The sequence below is a fragment of the Actinia tenebrosa genome, unplaced genomic scaffold, assembly GCF_029948245.1.
Source record: "Actinia tenebrosa isolate PJP-AT-01 unplaced genomic scaffold, QUT_ActTen_1.0 PGA_scaffold7__59_contigs__length_16204524, whole genome shotgun sequence".
Taxonomy (NCBI): Eukaryota; Metazoa; Cnidaria; class Anthozoa; order Actiniaria; family Actiniidae; genus Actinia; species Actinia tenebrosa.
The window spans coordinates 15,190,275-15,212,662 of NW_028292584.1; the positions used below are offsets into that span (position 1 = coordinate 15,190,275).

General features: G+C 41.4%; 3 protein-coding genes across 3 annotated transcripts; all 3 read left to right on the forward strand.

Moving 5' to 3' along the window:
* The first annotated feature begins 465 nt into the window (after positions 1-465).
* LOC116290905 (osmotic avoidance abnormal protein 3) lies at positions 466-6,608 on the forward strand. The gene is made up of 5 exons (XM_031698022.2): positions 466-795; positions 1,770-2,677; positions 3,274-3,508; positions 3,981-4,324; positions 4,891-6,608. The coding sequence occupies exons 2-5, from the start codon at positions 1,790-1,792 to the stop codon at positions 6,016-6,018; spliced, it is 2,595 nt and encodes an 864-aa protein (XP_031553882.1). The 5' UTR covers positions 466-795; positions 1,770-1,789; the 3' UTR covers positions 6,019-6,608.
* Positions 6,609-13,974: 7,366 nt separating this feature from the next.
* LOC116302100 (uncharacterized) lies at positions 13,975-16,671 on the forward strand. Its single transcript, XM_031711302.2, has 3 exons — positions 13,975-14,074; positions 15,562-15,751; positions 16,437-16,671. Exons 1-3 carry the CDS (start codon positions 14,014-14,016, stop codon positions 16,453-16,455), a joined length of 270 nt encoding a protein of 89 aa, XP_031567162.2. The 5' UTR covers positions 13,975-14,013; the 3' UTR covers positions 16,456-16,671.
* Positions 16,672-18,215: 1,544 nt separating this feature from the next.
* Positions 18,216-21,605, forward strand: LOC148905749 (uncharacterized). The gene is made up of 3 exons (XM_089040628.1): positions 18,216-18,408; positions 19,666-19,845; positions 21,512-21,605. Exons 1-3 carry the CDS (start codon positions 18,216-18,218, stop codon positions 21,520-21,522), a joined length of 384 nt encoding a protein of 127 aa, XP_088896754.1. The 3' UTR covers positions 21,523-21,605.
* Positions 21,606-22,388: the final 783 nt, after the last annotated feature.

The following is a 22,388-nucleotide window of genomic DNA, read 5'->3' on the forward strand; positions in this document are numbered from 1 at the left end:
CCCGGTCAGAAAGATTTGTTTTCGGCTTTTTCTTCATAAAATTTGGTTTTGATTTTGCTATTTTTATCTTTTTTTTTTTTTTTTTTTTTTTTTTTTTTTTTTTTTTTCATTTCAGGAACTAAACCAATTAGCAGATAAAGACACATCTCAATTGAAATTTTTGCTCGAAGAAATAACAAAAATTAAGAAAAAAATGGAAATGGGAAAGCGAGATTTAGAATTAAAACTTCCACGTCCTAAAGAAAACAAGCACGTTTTCTTCATTTTCTTGATTAATTCCTACAATATCTTGTATTTATTTGTAAAAAATAATATCGCAAAAAAAAAAAAAAAAAAGACTCGCAAAAGCTTGTGGTGTCAAAGTTTACCGGCATATTATACGTTGCCTAGCAACGATAAGTCTTTAGCTAATTACAGCTATCCATATAAGGTGAATGACGTCACTGACACTTTGAAGATGGCGGCACGAGCGATATTCTAACTCTATAAGACAGCACAAAAAACATTCATTTTTACCTCTTTGAGGCGCTCAGTTTAACTCGATCTCTGTAGATCTCTTTAATGATATTTATTCTAACTTCTGGTAAAGTTTCAATAAGTTTGGTTCTGATAGAATGGTGTTATGAATGTTCTTGACGACGGGATGTGCTCGACATGGAACCACCGTAGCTACTGTCAACATAAAACAAGATGAATTTTCTCTTCGTCGAGTTGGGCAAGAAATACGGCCAAAAAACTTTCCAGTTTAACAAATAATGAAAGGTCAAGTGCGTCCCTTCTAGTCTTAACTACAAGGTAAGTTACTTATAAATTGAATTTTAAATTGTATGTATAAAAAGTTTGTAAATATTGCAAAAATAAGGGGGGAAAATACTTTTTTATTGTTCATTGGTAATAATTCAATTGAACTTGTGCAGCAGATTTTTTCTCGTCCATAGATTAATTTTCATAAATTTTCTGGAACCTTTCTTTGGATCATTTTGACTTTCGTAGAAAAAAATTCATTTAAGCTTAATGTATCTCGATGTTGAAATAACTAAAAAACTAATTTGTGAAAACCAGACTGAGGAAAATACGAATTAACAATTATGTTAAAATTTGCCATTCTGTTTTGTAAGCATTTTATACTATACATTAGAATTTTTAAATAATGATTTTTTACTATTTTTTGGACTATATTAACTGGCTGACCTATAACTTTTTCTAGAACCAAAATTCTAGAACCAATGATAAGTATTATTCCAATTTATAAATTAAATCCATTTGCTTGAATCTTTAAAAAACAAAAAAAACGTCCTTTTTTCACGAGGGTAGCACTTAATAGACAGTGGCTAACAAACCTGTGGCCCTCATTCCGTGATCGAATTGGAATTTAGGAGTTGATTTTTGCGGAGGGAGAAAAACTAGAGAACCCAGAAAACCCTCGAAGCACAGGAGAGAACCAACAAACAACTCTACTTATATACAACACTGAACCTGGCGGGACTACAACTCAGGTCACATTGATGGGAGGCGAGTGCTCACACCGCTTCGCCACCCGTTCTTTAACAAATTGCTCATAGATCATACGTGACATTTCAAAACCCAAGCTGAACCATGAATGCAGCAAGACCACATGTAATACCCTAGAGTATATTTTCTTCATTTAATGGTTGCACAGGACAAACTCAAAAGAAAAATCTTATTCTCAAGAGAATGACATGGTCTGGAATGGAAAAACATTTTCCTGAAGCTAATGATGAGGTCTATTTATATATTATCTGTTGCAGATTGTAAAATAAACAACAAAATGGCTGAAGCAGTTAAAGTCATCGTTCGTTCCCGACCTCTCAACCAACGAGAGAAAGATCTCAAATGTGAGGTTGTCCTAGAAATGGACAGCAACTCTGGCCTTTGTTCCTTGCACAAGCCAGGGGAGAAAAACCAGCCTCCAAAGAACTTCACTTTTGATGGAGCCTATTACATAGATTCAACTACTGAGAGTATATACAATGATATATGCTTTCCGTTAGTCGAAGGAGTTCTAGAGGGGTATAATGGGACTGTCTTTGCCTATGGACAAACCGGTTGTGGTAAGTCCTTCAGTATGCAAGGAATAACAGACCCCCCAACCCAAAGAGGGATAATCCCAAGAGCGTTTGAGCATATTTTTGAGACTATCGAAGTAGCAGATAACTCCAAATTTTTAGTTCATGCATCTTACTTGGAAATTTACAATGAAGAAATCAGAGACTTGCTCGGGAAGGACCACAAAGCTAAACTAGAATTAAAAGAACACCCAGATAAGGGAGTCTACGCTAAAGACCTCTCGCTTCACCCAGTGAATAACAGTACCGAACTGGAACATGTAATGGACCTTGGTAGCAAGAACCGTTCAGTTGGTGCAACATTAATGAATGCCGACTCCTCTCGCTCGCATTCTATTTTTAGTATTTTAATTGAGATATTAGATACTGCTGCTGATGGTGGTGAGCACATTCGTGCGGGAAAGCTTAACCTTGTAGATTTAGCAGGAAGCGAGAGGCAGTCTAAGACAGGAGCTACTGGAGATAGGTTAAAAGAAGCAACCAAGATTAATCTCTCTCTTTCTGCACTTGGTAATGTTATCTCGGCTTTGGTGGATGGAAAAGCAAAACATATTCCTTATCGAGACTCAAAACTTACCCGTCTTCTTCAGGTAATATTATTAGTGTATGTCACATATTTTATATAACTTGGATGGTCTTTACATTGTTAAGGGTCAGATATAGAATTCAACCATCCCTACCCAGTTTGGAAATTTTAATCCCACTCCCCCATTGAGAATGTAGAGTGTTTTCTGGAACTTCACAGTATGCCCCCCTCTGACGCACCCAAGGGCGGTTCCAGCCAAAAATTTAGGGGGGGCTATTGGAGTTTCTTCCATCAACACAACGATAAACAATAAAAAAAGCATCTAATTCTTCTGTTTTGTTTTGTTTTTTGTTTTTTGCCCCCCCCCCCCCCCTGGATCCGCCCTTGCCACCCCACCCCAAGTTAGAAATTCCAGTTACCGTCCATGGGGGAGGTATGAATATTTTTTGGAACTAAACAATACATGCATACCCTTCTTAGACCCTCCCCATCCCTTGATAACTCAAATCCTCCTCTATGGGGGAAATATGGATATTCTTTGGAACTACACAAAATACCCTCCTCAGACACTCCCCACCCCTTGGAAATCCAATTTACTCATCTTCAATTTATTTTTCAAAATTTATAATAATAATAAGAAATTTATCTCTCTTTTTTCAGGATTCTCTGGGTGGTAATACCAAGACATTAATGGTAGCTTGCTTAAGTCCAGCAGACAATAACTACGACGAGACACTCAGTACCTTGCGCTATGCAAACAGAGCCAAGAACATCAAGAACAAACCACATATCAATGAAGATCCAAAGGATGCTCTGCTGCGAGAGTATAAAGAAGAGATAGAGAAACTGAAGAGGATGTTGATGGGACAGATGGACATACCCACTGGTTTACTGGGTGAGTTTAGAGCTAGAGTGGGATAGGTGGTGTGTGCTGATAATGGACTACTTTGACGATATGGCACCCGCCACCCTCTTGCTTTTTCTCTCCCTCCATCGTCCCCACTCCTCCTCCTCCTCCTCCTCCTCCTCCTCATCCCTCATTCCTAGTTCTTCTCTGCCATAAAGTTTAATACAGGGGTCCCAACAGAGAACATAGAACATATGAAGTAGCCTGCGGAAGAGGCTAGGCTTTCGCCTAGTTTGAGCTTAACTCTGTTGTGTTATAAAGAAAATTTGGGTTCTATGACATTTCATTCTGTCCTATTTCTTCTTTGCTTGATTGCCATCATTGATCTCTCCTCTCATATGTTTCGTCCCCATCCCACTTTCCACCTTCCAGTCATCCTTATCACATACCTTTTTCATATTCCTTGTTTACTCTTTCCCCAATCCTTTTGACTCCTTTTGTTCTCTATTCTTTGCTAAAGACGGTACGCCATCTACAACCTCAGTCCCTCCAAAACCAACAGCTCGCCGACTTTCTCACGAACATGTGATGGCCGTCGCAGTTGAAACTGAACAACTCCGACAGGAATACGAAGCAAGAATCCTTGACATGAAGACCATGTATGAAGCAGAGCAAATGTCAAAGCAAAAACTGCAAGCTGAAATGGATAAGTTGAAGGAAGATTATAACAAGAAGGTTCATGATATTGAGGAACATTATGCCGAGGAGGAAGGCATTTCTGATGGCCAGGCGTATAAATCAAATGGTCTGACGTCAGTGACACCAGATATGGATAACACAATGAGTCTTATTACATTAGATGAGGTAAACAATTTGTTTGACTGCTTTTCAGCTTGTTTGTTTGTTTATTTGCTTGTTTTCTGTTTGTTTGTTTGTTTGCTTTTTTGTTTGCTTGTTCGTTTTTTTGTTTTTTGTTTTTGTTTTTTTTTGCTTGCCTCCTTACTTGTTTGCTTGCTTACTTATTTGCTTGCTTTCTTTCTTCCTTCCTTCTTTGCTTGTTTGTTTATTTGCATGCTTGTTTGCTTGTTTGCTTTATTACTTGTTTGGTTGTTTAATGTTAGCTTGTTTGCTTGTTTACTCGATGTTTGCTTGCTTACTTTCTTCCTTCCTTCTTTGCTTGTTTGTTTATTTGCATGCTTGTAGGTTGTTTGCTTTATTGCTTGTTTGCTTGCTTGTTTAATGTTAGCTTGTTTGCTTGTTTACTCGATGTTTGCTTGCTTACTTTCTTCCTTCCTTGTTCTTTGCTTGCTTATCTTCCTTGGTGTCATTTGTGCGTTTGCTGTAATGTCCGTCCATCCTTATTTTTCGCGAAGTCTCCTTTGTTTACTTCACAAATAAATATTTATTTTATCAACACCGTTTTCTCGTAGGCTCGTCGTGCTTCCGAATCGCACACTTCTCTGCCCCACGAACCTTCCCAAGCATCTGTAGTTCATCTTTATCAAGCAAAGTTTCCCAAAAGCATTGAAAATGTTCCCGTTGCCATCGCAGACCAACGTGGTGCCCAGCAAGAAGCTCTCAAGCGTCTACAAGAACTACAAGAGAAGATGGTTGGCGGAGAAAAGAAGGGAGACCAGAAGCTTAAAGAGAAGAGAAAAGAAAGAAAAGCGTACGCGAAATCTAAGAAAGAAAAGCTGTTTCTGGCAGCAAAAAAGATGGACGACGAAGGAATCTCAACCATGGTCAAAGTATACGACTCGCTTCAAGACGAAATTAAATTTAAAACGAAGAAGATAGATCGTTTGGAAAAAGAAGTTACGAGTTTGAACACAGAGATTGATGACTTACAGATAGAGTTTGAACGAGATAGGGAGGATTACCTGGACACGATTCGTAAACAGGAGCAAATGGTGAAGTTACAACAGCAGATTTTAGATAAGATTCAGCCCTGCATCAGACGGGATTGTAATTATTACAACATCGATAGGATAAAGACAGAATGTGTTTGGGATGAAGAGAATGCAAAGTGGAATCTACCAGATCTTGTGATTACCAAGACAACGCTCCCCACCCCGGGAGGGGTGATGCCAGGTGCTTCCCCCCAAACAAGGCGAAAGTCGCCTATCAGTAGAGCTCAAGTAACTAATCAGGGGCAGCTTGCGAATGGATATGGTGGTGGTGGCTACCATGACGAAAACGAGGACAGATTTCGACACCATTTGGAGAGAAGTACGCACACAGAACTCGCTGCAAATTACTTTAAACCAAAAAGAGCTGAAAAACTTCTGACTCAGAATACGCGCTACGAAGCAATAGATCGGAGAGAGACTACCTCTCCCGTGGGCTCTCGTCAGGGGAACAGTTTTGGCTCCACAATACCTCCCCCTAGGGCGTTCGGTAGTAACCATAGTAACCTTCCCCCTCAAGAAGCGCATGCCCCAAGACCGCTGCGTTTGGAATCGTTGAATGTAACGACAGAGAAAGAGAGAAAGAAGAAGAAGAAAAGACAACAGCACATAGAACAAGCACAAGAAAGGAGAAGAGAAGATTCTTGGTAGCCAAGAAATGTCGCAATCTCTCTGGAATCCTTGCTTTAGTGAATTGAAAATTGTAATATAATAGTGTGAAATTAATATATAATTGCACGTGTAGCACGTGATAGGTCGAGCAACCAATCATGTCACTGGCTGCTTTGCATTGCTGGGCTTCCTTTGCCAATGTGGAATGTGTGGTCTTGGAAAGATCGACCAGAATCTAATATTGAAATTAATTTATTGAATTGTACTAAATTGACTTGCCTCATGGTTCGGGCCTGCGTAGTTTTTGGTCAGTGGCATGGAGCGGAGAGATCTGGGGCGAATCCAATCCTTCTTTACACCAGATTGAATATATCGTCAATGGGAAGAAAATCACTTCAAACCAGTAAAACCTGTTTCGAGTTTTGTTGGCCACCTGTTTGCTGGAGAGGAGGTTGAGTTGTGGTGCTGACCTAAACGAACGGAGGCTCGCTCAGGCTCGAGAATTACTAGATAGAAAACCAATTGATTCATATGAACAAACGCGCATGTCTCACTTGCGTGTTTCTGCTGTACATGATGTTTGTAGCGTGAATTATAAGAAGAAAAGAATAAAGAAAGCTTCTCTTTGATGTACAGTTTAATGGTTGTACAAGGCATCCTAAATCCTAGGAGTTTTTTTAATTCTTTAAATGCATAAACCAAAATTCATTGAAGAACTGATTTATAAAGACTTTTTTTCGGATTCGTAGAAAACGGCTTTGTTGATGGATTACAGACTCATTTACTCACGGTTAGCATCATTTCAGTGTCCAAATATTCACAAATACCAACGGGAAAAAAATGTATAACTTCAACAATACTGGCAAACCACTTGGAAATTCCACGGAAAAAACACGATCGAAATTAACGCGATTAAGGACAATTTTAGATCATCTTGATTTTATGGAATACCCCCCCCCCTCCCCCCTCCATAAAGGAAGAGTACGACCCCCTTAGGTACTAGGTAAAGTGTCTCTTTTTTTTAGGCCAACTGTAGACTGATTCTATAAGTCGGCGTTTTCGCTCTTTTGTCGACTCTGGATATCGCTAACACTAACCCACAAAGTAGCGAAAACTACGACTTATGGAATTAGTCTAGGCCAACTGGTGAATCCATGAAATCCGCCCCTGTAATAACGTAATGCAAATAGAGCTCTGGTCCGCGAAAAATATGTTATAAAATGCATGGTTAAAAGTGAAAAAACAAACAGTTTATATACTAAAAAAATACAGTCAGCCATTTAGGTACTTGACAACAGATTAATAACTTGATTATGTGACAGAGTCAAAAGACACTATTTTGGACAGTAATTATTTAGTCATAAATCTATATTTTTAATTAGGAATGCCTCGTGTACACATAGGAATGTAATTCTTTAGTTAACTGTTTGCGTGGAAAATGCGTAAGCAAGAAATAATTTCCGTACGTAATTACATTACAGTGAGTCATGCCTAGGTTTGGCGCTTGTTTACGTAAGTTCGTGTTTGGGACATCCTGTTTGCGCCTAGGGCGTGCAACATTGCATAGGATGTGTAAGGTCTTAAGAATGCAGGTTTTTCCATAAAAATAGGCCCAAACTAAGCTTAAATCAGTGTAGTAAAAGTTCTTGAAGACGTTGCACATATCAAGACAAGGAATTCTCTACGATGTAAAGTTGTGTGAATTTTTCAATAAATTCTTTTGTCAAAACCACTTGCAATCTGATTCATAGCTGAGCGCCTTGCCGCCGGTTACATTTTTGGTGTCAGAAGTGGGATTGCAAGAAAGTTGACATTAGTAGTTACTGATTATTTACCAACGGGAACGAGACTGAAATCATGGCAGAAGAAGCTGTGGCTGCACTCACAGAGCAATTGGCTGCACTCAAGGCACAGCTGGATGGCATGCAGGCTGAAGGGGGACCCCCTGCCCAACCTGTTCCTGCACCAGTGGTACAAGTGACAGTGCCAAGGGAGAAGAAGCTGAGAAAGTATGCTGGTGGCAGAGACGACAAGGTGCTTGAAGACTGGATAGCGGATGCACAGAGGTCGGTGGCTGCCCAGAAGTTAACTGGTCAAGAGGCGGTGGATTTCCTGTACCATAGCTTAGAAGGAGCGGCTCGAGATGAAGTTCGACTAAGGCCTGCGGATGACTGGACAGACCCGGAGGGTTTCTTCAGGATTCTGAGAGACATCTTCGGGGAGAAGCTCACCAAGACCCAGCTTCTCCAGAGGTTTTTCGCCAGAAAACAAGGTGACAGAGAGCCCATCCAGGACTTTGCCCATGCCCTGATGTCAATGGCGGAGCACATAACCAGAGTACACGTAGGAGCCCTGGAAAACAAGGACCAGAACCTCAGAGACACATTCGTTGAGAACTTGCGTGACAACCTGTTGCGCAGGGATCTCAAGCGCTATATCAGAGAACATCCCGAGAAGACCTTCAACGAGGTGAGGCAAGAGGCCTATCGTAGCTCGGAAGACACAGATAGAGGAGCACATCGCCATGCAGCAGCCAAGGAGGTGTTGGTGGAGAGCAACCAAGTAAATGCCATCCAAGAGCTTACAGCAGGACAGAAGGCCCTGGTGGAGAGGCTCATGCAGCAACAAAAATTGCTGGATGAGCAGCAGAAGCTGCTAACCCAACTTACCATGAAGTTAGCAAGCCCATCACCACCACGAAGTCCCCCACGTGGTCCGAGGAGATGTTACAACTGCCACGAGCTTGGACATCTTCGGCCGAACTGCCCAAAGCCCCTGAAAGACAAGGCACCAGCAGCACCACAGAAGGAGTCAAACTCCAGCTCTCCACGGCAGTGAGCCACGCCGTGGAGAGGAACTGTAGTGGCTCTAATTCTCTTTTTCAGAACGAAAAGTTTGTCGGGACAAGTCCCACAGTGGTGGCGAGGATTGGCGGAGTACCTGTGAAAAGCTTAGTGGATACGGGCTCCATGGTTACCCTCATCACCGAGTCGTTCTACAGGGAAAAGCTACAGCCAACCCTAGGAGACCTACACCCTGAAACAAGATTACTGCAGCTGCGAGGAGCTAACGGTTTGGACATCCCTTACATTGGATATATCGTCGCTACAGTAGAGATCGGAGGAGTGGTGGTCCCTGGGTGCGGCATCTTCATCACGAAGGACACAGCAGCCACTACAGTAATGCAGAGGAGGGTACCTGGCCTACTGGGAACCAACGTTCTTGGGCAGGTGCCCCAATACCAACAGATCCTGCAAGATGAAGAGAAGAAGAGTAAACGTAAAACTGGGTTCGTGAAAGTAGCCGGCTCAGACAAAGTCTGGGTCCCTGCTTTCACGGAATCTGATGTCTTGGTCACAGGCCCATCATGGGGCAATGATGCTGTGATCGAACCCCTTGGTGTACCAGTAGAAGGAAACCTCACCGTGGCCAGTACTCTCGTGGATACTACCAAGACGTGTTACTATGTCAGAGTTGCCAACCAGACGGCAAAGGACATATGGCTAAAGCCGAGGACGCGGATTGGAATTGTGCGAGAGGGAGAGATGGTCAAGAGAGGAGAGCAGTTGGAGTTCCTACACGAGAATAACATGGTGACAGTGTGCTGTAACCTTAGTGCTGACCCTCAGATGCCACCCCAACGGGAAGCTGTGGGCAAAGTACGTTGGCAAAGGATACAGACACCCCCTCACGGGATTACCCTGGAACATTTCCCCGGGACGGAACTTCAGAGGGAGAAAGCTCTCCAGATGTTCGAAAGAAATGAAGAGGTGTTTGCTTCATGTAAGGAGGACCTTGGCTGTACAAAGACAACATATCATCGCATCTACACAGACGATGATGTGCCTGTCACAGAGCGTTACAGAAGGATTCCTCCAAACCAATACCAGGAGGTGCAACAGCATCTACAAGACTTGCTAGAAAAAGGAGTGATATGTCCAAGTGAGAGTAACTATGCCTCCCCAATAGTGCTTGTACGAAAGAAGTCTGGAGCCTTGAGGATGTGCGTCGACTACCGGAAGCTGAACCAGAAAACCAAGCGTGATCAGTACCCCCTACCAAGGATAGAGGAATCACTGGAGGCACTGCGTGGCGCAAAGTACTTTTCCACCATAGATCTGGCATCAGCCTACAATCAAGTTGAAGTCCATCCTGATGATCAGCACAAGACTGCGTTCACAACGCCCATGGGTTTGTTTCAGTACACTCGGATGCCGTTTGGACTACAGAATGCCCCAGCGACCTTCCAAAGGTTGATGCAAGGAGTCTTCCGAGAGGACATACTTCGCACCCTGATGGTCTACCTGGACGACATCATAGTCTTCTCATCCACCATTGAAGAACATCTTGAGCGGTTGGAAACGGTATTCAGTAAGCTGAAGCATCATGGATTAAAGGTTGAACCAACCAAGTGTCAACTCTTCAGAGATCGGGTGTCCTACCTGGGGCACGTGGTCTCTGCTGACGGTGTCGAGACAGACCCTGAAAAGACAAAGGCAGTTAACGAGTGGCCAGTTCCCCAGACAGTGCGCGATGTGCGATCATTCCTTGGTTTCGCGTCTTACTACAGAAGATTTGTCCCCAAGTTCGCTCAAGTGGCAGGTCCGCTGCACAAGTTAGTTGCTGAGCTCGGGAGCGGAGGAAGTAACATGACCACCCGGAAGCAGATTGGCGTACTGTGGACAGAAGAATGCCAAAAGAGCTTCAACAAGTTAAAGAATCTACTAACCTCAGCACCAGTACTGGCATACCCGGACTACACCAAGCCCTTCATCCTAGAGACGGATGCGTCCAACGAAGGATTGGGAGCCGTGCTGTCCCAAGAACAGGACGGAAGAGTCAAAGTGATCGCTTATGCCAGCCGAGGCCTGAGAGGTGGAGAGCGAAACATGGAGAACTACTCATCGAGGAAGCTGGAACTACTAGCCTTGAAGTGGGCTGTATGTGAGAAGTTCAGGGAGTACCTGCTGGGATCGAAGTTTGTCGTCTACACAGACAACAACCCGCTGACATACCTACAGTCAAAGAGTAAGCTGAAAGCTGTGGAGCAGAGGTGGGCTGCAGAGTTAGCAAACTTCAACTTCACCATCAAGTACCGCCCTGGACGTCACAACCAGAATGCAGATGCTCTAAGTCGCATCAACCGAGATGAAGAACCAACCACAGTTGAAGTAAGAAGTACACTAGCCTATTCTACCAATACTACAGACCTACCAGAAGAGGTACGTCAACATTTGATGGTATCAGCAGCGTTCATAAGCAACACAGAGACAAGTGCGCTGGAGGAGCAAGCAACCTCATTCCCAACCACACCTCTCACAGAGATCCAACGACTACAGCAGGAGGACCCATGTATCAGTCGTCTCCTCCACTACCGAAACCTTGGACGTCGGCCAAGTAAAAGGCAAAGCCAACAAGAGACAAGGGATACAAGGAAGTTGCTTAGTCACTGGAACAGGATTGAGGAAAGCCATGGAGTTCTCTACCGCCGTACAGGAGTCGGACAGGGAAGTGAGCTTCGGTTACTGCTACTCCCCACATCAATGAAATCACAAGTACTGAAGGGTGCGCACGATCAATGTGGACATCAAGGACAAGACAGGACAGAACAGCTCTTGAGGAAAAGATGTTGGTGGCCCGGTATGCAAGGAGATGTGAAGCAATGGATCTCAAATTGTGAAAGATGTGTCATTGCCAAAGGATCCTACCTTCCAGTCAAGACGCCGATGGGCAGCCTACTAGCTACTAGGCCATTGGAAGTGCTAGCGATGGATTTTACCTTGCTTGAGCCTGCAACAGATGGAAGAGAAAATGTCCTCGTGTTAACAGATGTGTTCACAAAGTTTACAATTGCTGTACCTACCCGTGATCAGAAAGCTACAACCGTAGTCAAGACCCTGATTAAAGAATGGTTCCTTGTGTATGGAATCCCCCAAAGAATACACTCTGACCAAGGCAAGTCATTTGAGGCAGAACTAGTCAAGGAGTTGTGTGCAGTGTATGGAATTAAGAAGTCAAGGACAACCCCCTATCATCCTCAAGGAAATGGGCAGTGCGAAAGATTCAACCGTACACTACATGAGCTTCTAAGAACTCTACCAGCAGAAAAGAAAAGAAGGTGGCCTGAACACCTGAAAGAGTTATGTTACGCCTATAATGCTACGCCTCATGCAACGACTAGATACTCACCCTTCTACCTGATGTTTGGTAGAGATGCAAAGCTATCTTTGGACATTCTACTTCCTGATGATGACAGACAAGTGACAGTAGACAACCAGCAATGGATTACCAAGCACCAGACTCGTCTACGAGAAGCTTATACCACTGTGACACAAAACTTGAAGGAAGCTGCTACCATCAGAAAGAAGATCCATGACCAGAAGAGCAGAGCACTGGCCGAACCACTACAAGTTGGAGAGCGAGTACTCCTTCGCAACCGTAAAGTCAGAGGAAGAAACAAGATTCAAGATAAATGGGACAACCAAGTGTACAAAATCGTCGAACGAAGAGACAACAATACATATGTCGTTGAAAGAGCTGATGGACATGGAGGAGATAAAGTTGTTAGTCAAGGAGAAATGCAAGTGTGTCCAAGGCCAATGCTGGAGATACGAGGACGACACAGGCAAGCTGACAGGTCTAGACAAACATGTACTGCATCGCCAGAATCATCAGATGAAGAAGATGACATTGGAGGAATGACAATCGCCTTTCAACCAATGACAGAACCAGCTGAACCTGATGATGATGATGATAGTGATGATGCGTCTGAGGAAGAACTGGCTGCACCTGTACTCCGACGTTCCACAAGGACAACGGCAGGCCAACACAGCAACCTCTATAATCTTCCAAGATCCGCACTTCAGCACTGACGAGTCCACCTGCGTATCATTGTTCCTGAATTTGCTCGAGGACGAAGCAAACGAAAAGGAGGGGCAAGTGTGACAGAGTCAAAAGACACTATTTTGGACAGTAATTATTTAGTCATAAATCTATATTTTTAATTAGGAATGCCTCGTGTACACATAGGAATGTAATTCTTTAGTTAACTGTTTGCGTGGAAAATGCGTAAGCAAGAAATAATTTCCGTACGTAATTACATTACAGTGAGTCATGCCTAGGTTTGGCGCTTGTTTACGTAAGTTCGTGTTTGGGACATCCTGTTTGCGCCTAGGGCGTGCAACATTGCATAGGATGTGTAAGGTCTTAAGAATGCAGGTTTTTCCATAAAAATAGGCCCAAACTAAGCTTAAATCAGTGTAGTAAAAGTTCTTGAAGACGTTGCACATATCAAGACAAGGAATTCTCTACGATGTAAAGTTGTGTGAATTTTTCAATAAATTCTTTTGTCAAAACCACTTGCAATCTGATTCATAGCTGAGCGCCTTGCCGCCGGTTACATTTAGGTTACCATAGCGATGAATATCGAAAATAGATACACGATATAGCGTCATCTTGATGATCTAGTCACTCACGAAAATCGTTACAATCTTTACTTGATATAATTTTCTTCTCCTTATTCTTCTGTTTGATTCTTCTGCTCCCTTCTCTTATCTCACTTGTTGAGGTTCTATATACATTTCCTTCATTTCAGCAATTTCACCCCCCCCCCTCCCCCCAAAGGTTTAACCATGCATAAGGCAACTCACGATGGTTAATCACGTTATGTTGAGCGTAATATTTACACATTTCAGACCACGTTAAACAAAGATATTGTGCTCTAGGGAATTACACGTGGTCTAAAATGGGAAAATCACTGAGTTTATGGATGCCCAAGCCTTGCCAAGAGCACAAGGACTCCAATAGCCAGCAAAAAAAGCATTCATTTATACTTGGAGATATTAGCATGTACTTGCTATCTTTAGTCCAAGAATAAATAAAGTATTGTATTGTATTCATTAACGTCACGAAAATGGAATTTCAAGGTGGAATATGACATCATTCGCTAAATTTAACCAATAATCACTATATATAAACCACTCGATACTAAGACAATTCATACAGACCACGAATTTTCCTGTATTGAAATCGAAGATGAAGGCTTTGGTTTTTGGTGTCGTTTGCTGCCTCGTCGCTCTCATGTTCACCCAAGCAGGTAGTAAAAGAATTAGTAAGGCCCAATTATGTTATAATTATGGAGTTTTTAAAGGGTCTTCTTCCCGACCAGACCTAATCAGTAGGATTATAGCTTCGACTTGCCTTTTCCCTAAAGCAGCTAACACATATTTTATATGCTCTTTTGCTCCGACGAACCACGACCAGCGTCCGAAAAGTCAGTAAGTCTTTTCATCTTTTCACGGTGTAAATTTAACTTTTTATCATTACTGTTTCATTAGAAACACCGACGCAGCTCACGCTAGTTTTTAGCTAGTTATCTCTTTTTATGTAAGCATATATTTTTACAAAAGTTTGACCAAAATGCTTGCTACATCGCACTAATCCATAGGTGTGATCACAACAGAGTACTCAACTGATGACGTCACAAAAATTAATTTTCGCTTGATTATATTTTTGGTTAACAAATTCGTTAGACAATCAGAAAAGATGTTTACACACCAAACTTGACGAGAATCGGTCAAATATCAGCTGAGATATGACCATTTGAATATATAATCTCCATACAAATCACTGTATTTTCGGCTCGGTTCCAAACGTCCGAAAATAGTGATTTGCATATGGAGTAATCATATGTTCAAATGGTCATATCTGGATATTTGTCCGATTCTCGTCAAATTTGGTGAGTAAACGTCTTTTTTGATTGGCTACAGGAATTAGAGATCGAAAATGATTAAAGTCAAAATTTATTTTTCCGTGACGTCACACTTGAGTTAGTATTTACGTCTTTCATATCCAATCTGACTGAGGTGCACGGTATTTAGAATATGATTCAAGGGTTTTTCTCTGGTTTTAGTTTCCCTATTGCACAAGAGTTTGCCAGAGTTGCCCAGAGTTTGTTTCAGGGTTCAATCTGTGAATTAGCCATGCCCTGACTTAGGTAAGCCCAGAGGTTGTTTCAGGGTTCAATCTGTGAGCTAGCCATGCCCTGACTTAGATCAGCCTAGAGGTTGTTTCAGGGTTCAATCTGTGAGTTAGCCATGCCCTGACTTAGATCAGCCAAGAGGTTGTTTATCAGTGTTCGATCTGTGAGTTAGCCGTGCCCTGACTTAGATCAGCCCAGAGGTTGTTTCAGGGTTCAATCTGTGAGTTAGCCATGCCCTGACTTAGATCAGCCCAGAGGTTGTTTCAGGGTTTGATCTGTGAGTAAGCCGTACCCTGACTTAGATAAGCCCAGAGGTTGTTTCAGGATTCGATTTGTCAGTTAGCCATGCACTGACTTAGATCAGCCCAGAGGTTGTTTCAGGATTCGATTTGTCAGTTAGCCACGCACTGACTTAGATCAGCCCAGAGGTTGTTTCAGGGTTCAATCTGTGAGTTAGCCACGCACTGACTTAGATGAACCCATATTCATTTGTCTTCTCATGTGCAACCGAGCACAAACTTTAAACAAAGAAATGATACTGAAATGTGGGAAAACATTACGTCAGAGCCGAAGAGGTCTATTAGTTTCTTCATTATTTTCAGAGGGAATAAAGCGTCGTACTGTTGGCTGTCCCCCACCATCAAGACGCGTTTGTCCAGCGGGTGAATCGAGCACTGATGACTGCAGCAAGTACAAACCTTGTCCAGGGTGTTTTTTATGCCTGTCAACATCCTTGTGCTATGAGATGCTACGATCCGATCACACAACACTTCTACCGCTATCCACAGATAGGTGAGTCAGATGACAGACTTTTTAAGAGAGAATTCTTTTCGTATTCAGGCGGTGAGCGCCAAAAACTATTTTCTTGAAGAAAGGCTGTTGTACAAGACTAAAATCTTGTTATTCAGAAAGTTTAACTTGTTTGGAAGTGGAGATGACCGATGGAAGTGGAATCAAAGTGTTAAACCCAAAGCAAAAATTTTATTCGAAAATGAGGTTTAGGTCTTCATTTGCTCATTTCCCATATATTTTCTATAAAAAGTCTGACAAAGCAACATTCTAACACAAATGCAACAAAACGCATCTTTGTACGATTGAAAATACCGCTTCAAACAGGCATTTTATCATAGTACATCAGTTTCTGTTTAAAAATGGTTTTGAGTGTTAACCCAAAAGGAAAATTGGGATCAAAACTCATACGAAAGTCTAGTTTTTGGCGCTTTTTGGCGCTTTTTGCCATTATTGCTCGTCATTGAAAAAAATTTCTTCTTAATTATCATTGTTAAAATTTAAGTTAATTTCGTTTTCAGAGTTTTCTTCTTTGCTTTTCTTTTTTATTTTCTTTGATTATTATTATACAAAAAAAAAATTTTAGATTTGATAGAGACTATTATATTGCTAAGAATTTACCTTTCCAGACATTATTTATTCATTTCTTTCTATAGAATATGACTCTTTCCTTTATTGCTTTTTGCAGATTTTTCCTAGATAGCTGAAGCACTGAAAAATAGGACTCAGGTCACTGGAAAATAGAATCGCCAACTTGGGAGTTCTCCAGAGCTCATCACTGGGACCATAATCATCACTAAAATCATCACTAAAACTGGGAATAAAAGACCGTAAAAATAAAAAAAATTATAATATAAATAGTTTATTTGTTAAGTCCAATTTTTGGTATTTAATATTGAGTAATTAAAATAACCAGGACCATACTTCCAGACATCGAGTGCTGAACCGTCGTATGGACTTACGGCTACGCCGGAGATTTCGACCCCGACACCGCTATCGCGGCAGGAGTTACAGACTGATCAGGAAGCTCGGCAAAAGCCTAAGGGAGAGGTTAGTCGGCCCCTAGACCGTATATGATTAACCCCTTGCTATGACCAGCATACCCGATATGTAACTTGTATCACTGAGGATTAAGTTACCATTGTCTCCCTTTTCCATGTGGGATGCGTTTTGAACTAAAACCCGCCATCCAAACATTTTATTAGAGACGGAAAGTTGACTCTTTGTCTGACAAATGGTCGACTTTAATTTACAAAATTCCAAAACTATTACTGATTAAACCACTACAAAACACATACATGTGAAAGCACACTCCAAAGTGGAGACGTAGAAAGCGAAGGCATTTATAGTGTTAGTGTGGAATGCGAAAACAAAGGCTTTTGGAAACGCTTCTGACGTCATTCATACCGACACGTCTGTTTTTCACATGCGCAGGTGACTATACCACATTGTATCCTTAATTTCCGTTGGTATCTACGTTTTTAATAGTATAAAAGTGATACGTAAAAGGAGCGTTTCGAAAAGGCATTTGGTTTATAATTGCCTAAAACGAACTGATCGATGATGCGTAAGCATGGAAGGTCCTTCTTTCCAAATGGGATGCAATACGGCATTTTGTGATACGATGGTTTGTCGATGAAATTGAGGACATTGTGGTCCGTCCCTCTCACCCGGTTAGCTCTGTTGACAAGAGCGTCGGTCTGTTGTGCGGAAGGTCATGGCTGAAGCCTCGGCCGGACCAACACTCAGGGCCTTAAAATAACTGAGGAGAAGGTGCTGCCTTTGTAATTTCATCTGCAAATGGTTGGACTTTCAAGTGGCTCGGATGACCACGTTAATCGCGGTCCCGTCCCTAATTAACTAGAGACGTTAACAGAGGACCACAAGTTTATCAGTTGAATTACTGTCAAGTGCTATACTCTATGAGCAAAGTTATCTAATTTATTTATTTATTTAATTATTCATTCATTCATCCATCCATCCATCCATCCATCCATCCATCCATCCATCCATCCATCCATCCATCCATCCATCCATCCATCCATCCATCCATCCATTCATTCATTCATTCATTCATTCATTCATTCATTCATTTATTTATTTATTTATTTATTTATTTATTTTATTGAGTCCCTACGACCCCCTCCCCCGTTTCTTAGACAAAAACAAAAAACAAAAAAATTCCTTTCTTAGACAAAAAATAACAACGCCAATAACAACCGCTATAGTAGCGTGAGCAGTGGCACAACTCGAAGGGGTCAAAAACAACGAAAAGGCCGCTCCTCTGGCAGTTGCTTATACAGTCCATGTATGACAATTGATAATAATGTGTCTTGCTTCCTGATGATCTGAGTGTCAATCAATCAATCAACTTTATTTAAGAAGGATGACACGTAGCTGTTTTCACTGATAAATCTGTGGCCATCCATAAAGTCATGTGTAAGTTCACTTTTGCACCAATCATGCAATGCGCATGCACTTCATAATACTATATACTCTATTTATATCCACACATATACAAAACACACTCGTGCCGTTACTAATACAAGTATATTCGAGAAATTATAAGGTTCAGAAAGGAGTACGGAAGAAAATGAAAACTATGATGAACTTGTTACTAGCTGTTATCTGTGTACTTGGTGTACTCACGCTTCATGCAGGTAAAAAAATGAGGATTCGAATACCTATGAGAGAATTGAACTTAACAGCCACCATTTTGGCTGAATAGTCCCCTTCACAGTTCCCTGCGCCATTGAAAGGTAGTCGTGACTTTTCATCGAAGTGAGACGAACGGTGAGCTTGCAATGATAGAGACCTTTTTTAGCACCTTGGACAATTATTCACACATCTCTAAGTTCCGCTCCCGCTACTGATTATATAAGTCTAGAGTCGAAAGTTTTTTCAAGGTTTGAAAAAAAATACTTTTTGTCGGGATTATTCTGTTTAACTGCGTTTTCTATGTTTTCTAGTCAATATAAACATCGTTTAAATTGTACTAAGTTTTGTCTTGTTTATTTACTTCGAAAGATCTTTCCTAAATCCTCTATTATTTCTTATTAATAAAACTTATTACTGATTGCAAGGGTCTCCCATGCCTATATATATTAACAGATGAATAAAGACTGATTGACCAACATATATAATGATATATCATCATTAATAATGCCAAGGGTAGTCGTTGCTAGGAGCACAAGCTCATTGTCCTGGTACCTTGCTATGGCTGTCTACACATGATGAACGTTAATTACAATTTAAAATGTCCATCACTTTTGTATTGCTAATCAACTTTCTATTTTTGAGCATTTTCCCTCCCATTAACTTACGCTTCTAAATTTACCAAGACGAACTCATAACTTCTGATACTTTATCAAACTTTCAAACAATTACAACAACAACAACAACAACAACAATAACAACAACAATAGTAATAATAATAATAATAATATTAATATTTTACTTAGAGCAGGCTGATAATAATAATAATATTAATATTTTACTTAGAGCAGGCTGATTATTCTGGCAGCTTTCGCTGATATTTTTTTTACACCGTCTTTAAAAAAGTGTTACCAAAATACTTTTGTATTATTGATGTTTGGTTATTCTCAACCTTCCTGATTTGGCCGCCATGTTTGTGTCCCTCAGTGGAACACCAAGATGGCGGACCAAAAGCACAGTTCCACTAAACCATGCATGAGCATAGTCAAACGCTCGTATATTCGTATCTAAAACTTCGTTTAACAAGATCTTTGGCATGAGATATGTACGGTTTTGGATGCTCTTTGGCCTACGGGGGGGGAAATGTCTATGTAAGCCCCTGGGAAATTTTCGATGGGTGAAACCAAGAACAGTAAAAACGTTCACAAAATTACAAACAAGAAGGTTTACGATTTTTTCTATTTATTTTTGTCTACGTTTAGATGGATATATTCCCAAACGCTGCCCCTTGCCCATGTTGAGGCCTTGTACTGACGTGGAGTCAGCGGGGAACAACTGTGGTGACAAGAACCCTTGTCCTGGATGTTTTCTTTGCTGTCAGCACCCGTGTGGAATGAAATGCTATGATCCAGTAACACAATACTTCTACAAGGTTGAAAAAGGTAATGTTAGTTTTCTGGGTTGCTTGGCTTCGTCACTTCGTGCATTGTTGCGCTTCTTGTTCTTGTTCTTGTTCTTGTTCTTGTTCTTGTTCTTGTTCTTGTTCTTGTTCTTGTTCTTGTTCTTGTTCTTGTTCTTGTTCTTGTTCTTGTTCTTGTTCTTGTTCTTGTTCTTTGTTCTTGTTCTTGTTCTTGTCTTGTTCTTGTTCTTGTTCTTGTTCTTGTATTGTTCTTGTTCTTGTTCTGTTCTTGTTCTGGTTTGTTCTTGTTCTTGTTCTTGTTCCTGTTATTGTTCTGTTATTGTTTTGTTATTGTTCTGTTCTGTTCTTGTCTTGTTATGTTCTTGTCTTGTTCTTGTTCTTTGTTCTTGTTCTTGTTCTTGTTCTTGTTCTTGTTCTGTGTTCTTGTTCTTGTTCTTGTTCTTGTTCTTGTTCTTGTTCTTGTATTGTTCTTGTTCTTGTTCTTGTTATTGTTATTGTTCTTGTTTCTTGTTTCTTGTTCTTGTTCTTGTTCTTGTTATTGTTATTGTTCTTGTTCTTGTTCTGTTCTTGTTCTTGTTATTGTTCTTGTTCTTGTTCTTGTTCTGTTCATTGTTTTGTTCGGTCTTGTTCTTGTTATTGTTATTGTTCTTGGTCTTGTTGTTCGTTCTTGTTCTTGTTCTTGTTCTTGTTCTTGTTCTGTTATTGTTCGTTCTTGTTCTGTTCGTCTTGTTCTTTATTGTTATGTTCTTGTCTTGTTCTTGTTGGGCTTGTTAGGGGGATGCGTTCTTCATCTTCGTTCTTGTTTCTTCAGGTGCGGCTTGTGCGGCGGCTTGGCGGAGGAGCAGATTTAGCGTCGGCGGCGTTCTTCTTCTTCTATTACTGGAGCGATGCACGGAGCGGATCGGGGCGGCTCTTCTTCGGAGGCAGAAGGAGGCGAGCGCGAGGGAGGAGGGGCGACGGGGAGCGAGGAGGCGGAGGGAGGGCGAGCACGGGGAGGCGGAGGAGGGGAGGAGGAGGGCAGGCGAGGGAGGAGGGGCGGCGGGGAGGGCGGCGGAAGAGGCGCGGGGGCGGAGGCGGCCGGAGGATCATATGCGAGAGGAGTGAGCAGCAGGGCGGGGAGGAGGAGGAATCGATCGTCTTCTCTTATTTTCTTCCTAGTATTCCTTACTTTTCTATTTGCATCTTCTTCTTCTATTCTCTTATCATATTTCTTCTTATTCTTCTTCTTCTTCTCCTCTTCTCTTTCTTCTTTCTTCTTCTTCTTCTTCTTCTTCTTCTTCTTCTCTTCCTTCTTCGTCTTATTCTTCTTGTTCGTGTCCTTCTTCTTGTTCTTGTTCTACAGTTTTTCTTCTTCTTCTTCTTCTTCTTAATTATCCTCTTTTCTTTCATCTTTCGACGGACACACGGTGCAACATTAATTTTTGCGCGCAGCATTGCAGGCAATGTTGCTGAAGTAGGATAGTTTTTTATTTCAGCAACGTTGCGTGCAACAAATTGCGTCGTGTGTTATGGCTCGCAACATCAATTCCATGCAACATTGCGCGCAATTTTTCTACCGTGTGCCTTTACCGCTGCTATTTTTTAGAACACATCAAGTGTGATCTCAGAACAAGGAGAAAACCATGCCTGACTTGACTTGACCTTCTCTTGACATAAAAAAATTTTTTTTTTTGCTTTATTCTTTTCAGATCTATCATAAAAGAGACATATGTTCAAGAGCATAGCTGAACTCTTCGAAACTTAATTGTCCCTACTAATAAAGTGATCAAAGTCATGACTCAATAGCGCTTTTCTGTAAAGTGTCTTGTTCATATACGATGGTTTACCGCAAATTAAACGACTTCTGCAAAAAAAGAAAAAAAAAGTTACATGAGACGAATTGCTTGGTGGGTTGGTTGGTGGGTTGGTGGGTGGGTGGGTGGGTGGGTGGGTGGGTGGGTGTAGTTAAGAACATAAAAAAGTTATATAAACTCAGGTGTGAGACACCTATTTTAGTTTATCAATTTTCAATCGCAGTTACAGTTTATAGGAATTGAGCACGTCACCTGACTAGTACTGAACAAAAACGAACAGCCAAAAGTTCAAGCACTGTATGGTCATGTGATCATGTTATACTCAAGGGCGGATCCAGCCAACATTTTGGGGGGGGGGGGGGGGGCGGGAGTAATTGAGTTTCTTCGGTCAACACAATGGAAAACAATATAAAAAAACATCGTTTTTTTTTGCTGAAGGGGGGAACTTCAGCCCCCTCCCCCCCCCCCCCCTGGATCCGCCCTTCATACTTTAAGACTAATGATACAAGCTTCACATGTGCTATTGTACTGCTGGTATGATGCATGTATGGATGGTAAGCAGTTGCTTAAGAATAACAATAATTTACAACGACCAATTTACCTCTTTGGTCTAAGATTGTGCTTCTTCTTTCCTCTCCTATCCCATCCATCTATCTCATAGTTATAAATTGATTTAACATGATGTTAGAAGGTTGATGAAATGATTGATTGATCCATATGATTCATTTATTAATTCCTTCACCAATCCATCTATCTTTCCTTCTATTCTGCC

Coding starts and splice junctions, on each gene's coding strand:
- LOC116290905 (XM_031698022.2), top strand. CDS start 1,790: ATGGCTGAAGCAGTTAAAGTCATCGTTCGTTCCCGACCTCTCAACCAA. Junction 2,678..3,273: donor AACTTACCCGTCTTCTTCAG/GTAATATTATTA, acceptor CTCTTTTTTCAG/GATTCTCTGGGTGGTAATAC. Junction 3,509..3,980: donor CATACCCACTGGTTTACTGG/GTGAGTTTAGAG, acceptor TCTTTGCTAAAG/ACGGTACGCCATCTACAACC.
- LOC116302100 (XM_031711302.2), top strand. CDS start 14,014: ATGAAGGCTTTGGTTTTTGGTGTCGTTTGCTGCCTCGTCGCTCTCATG. Junction 14,075..15,561: donor TCTCATGTTCACCCAAGCAG/GTAGTAAAAGAA, acceptor CATTATTTTCAG/AGGGAATAAAGCGTCGTACT.
- LOC148905749 (XM_089040628.1), top strand. CDS start 18,216: ATGCGCATGCACTTCATAATACTATATACTCTATTTATATCCACACAT. Junction 18,409..19,665: donor TGTACTCACGCTTCATGCAG/GTAAAAAAATGA, acceptor GTCTACGTTTAG/ATGGATATATTCCCAAACGC.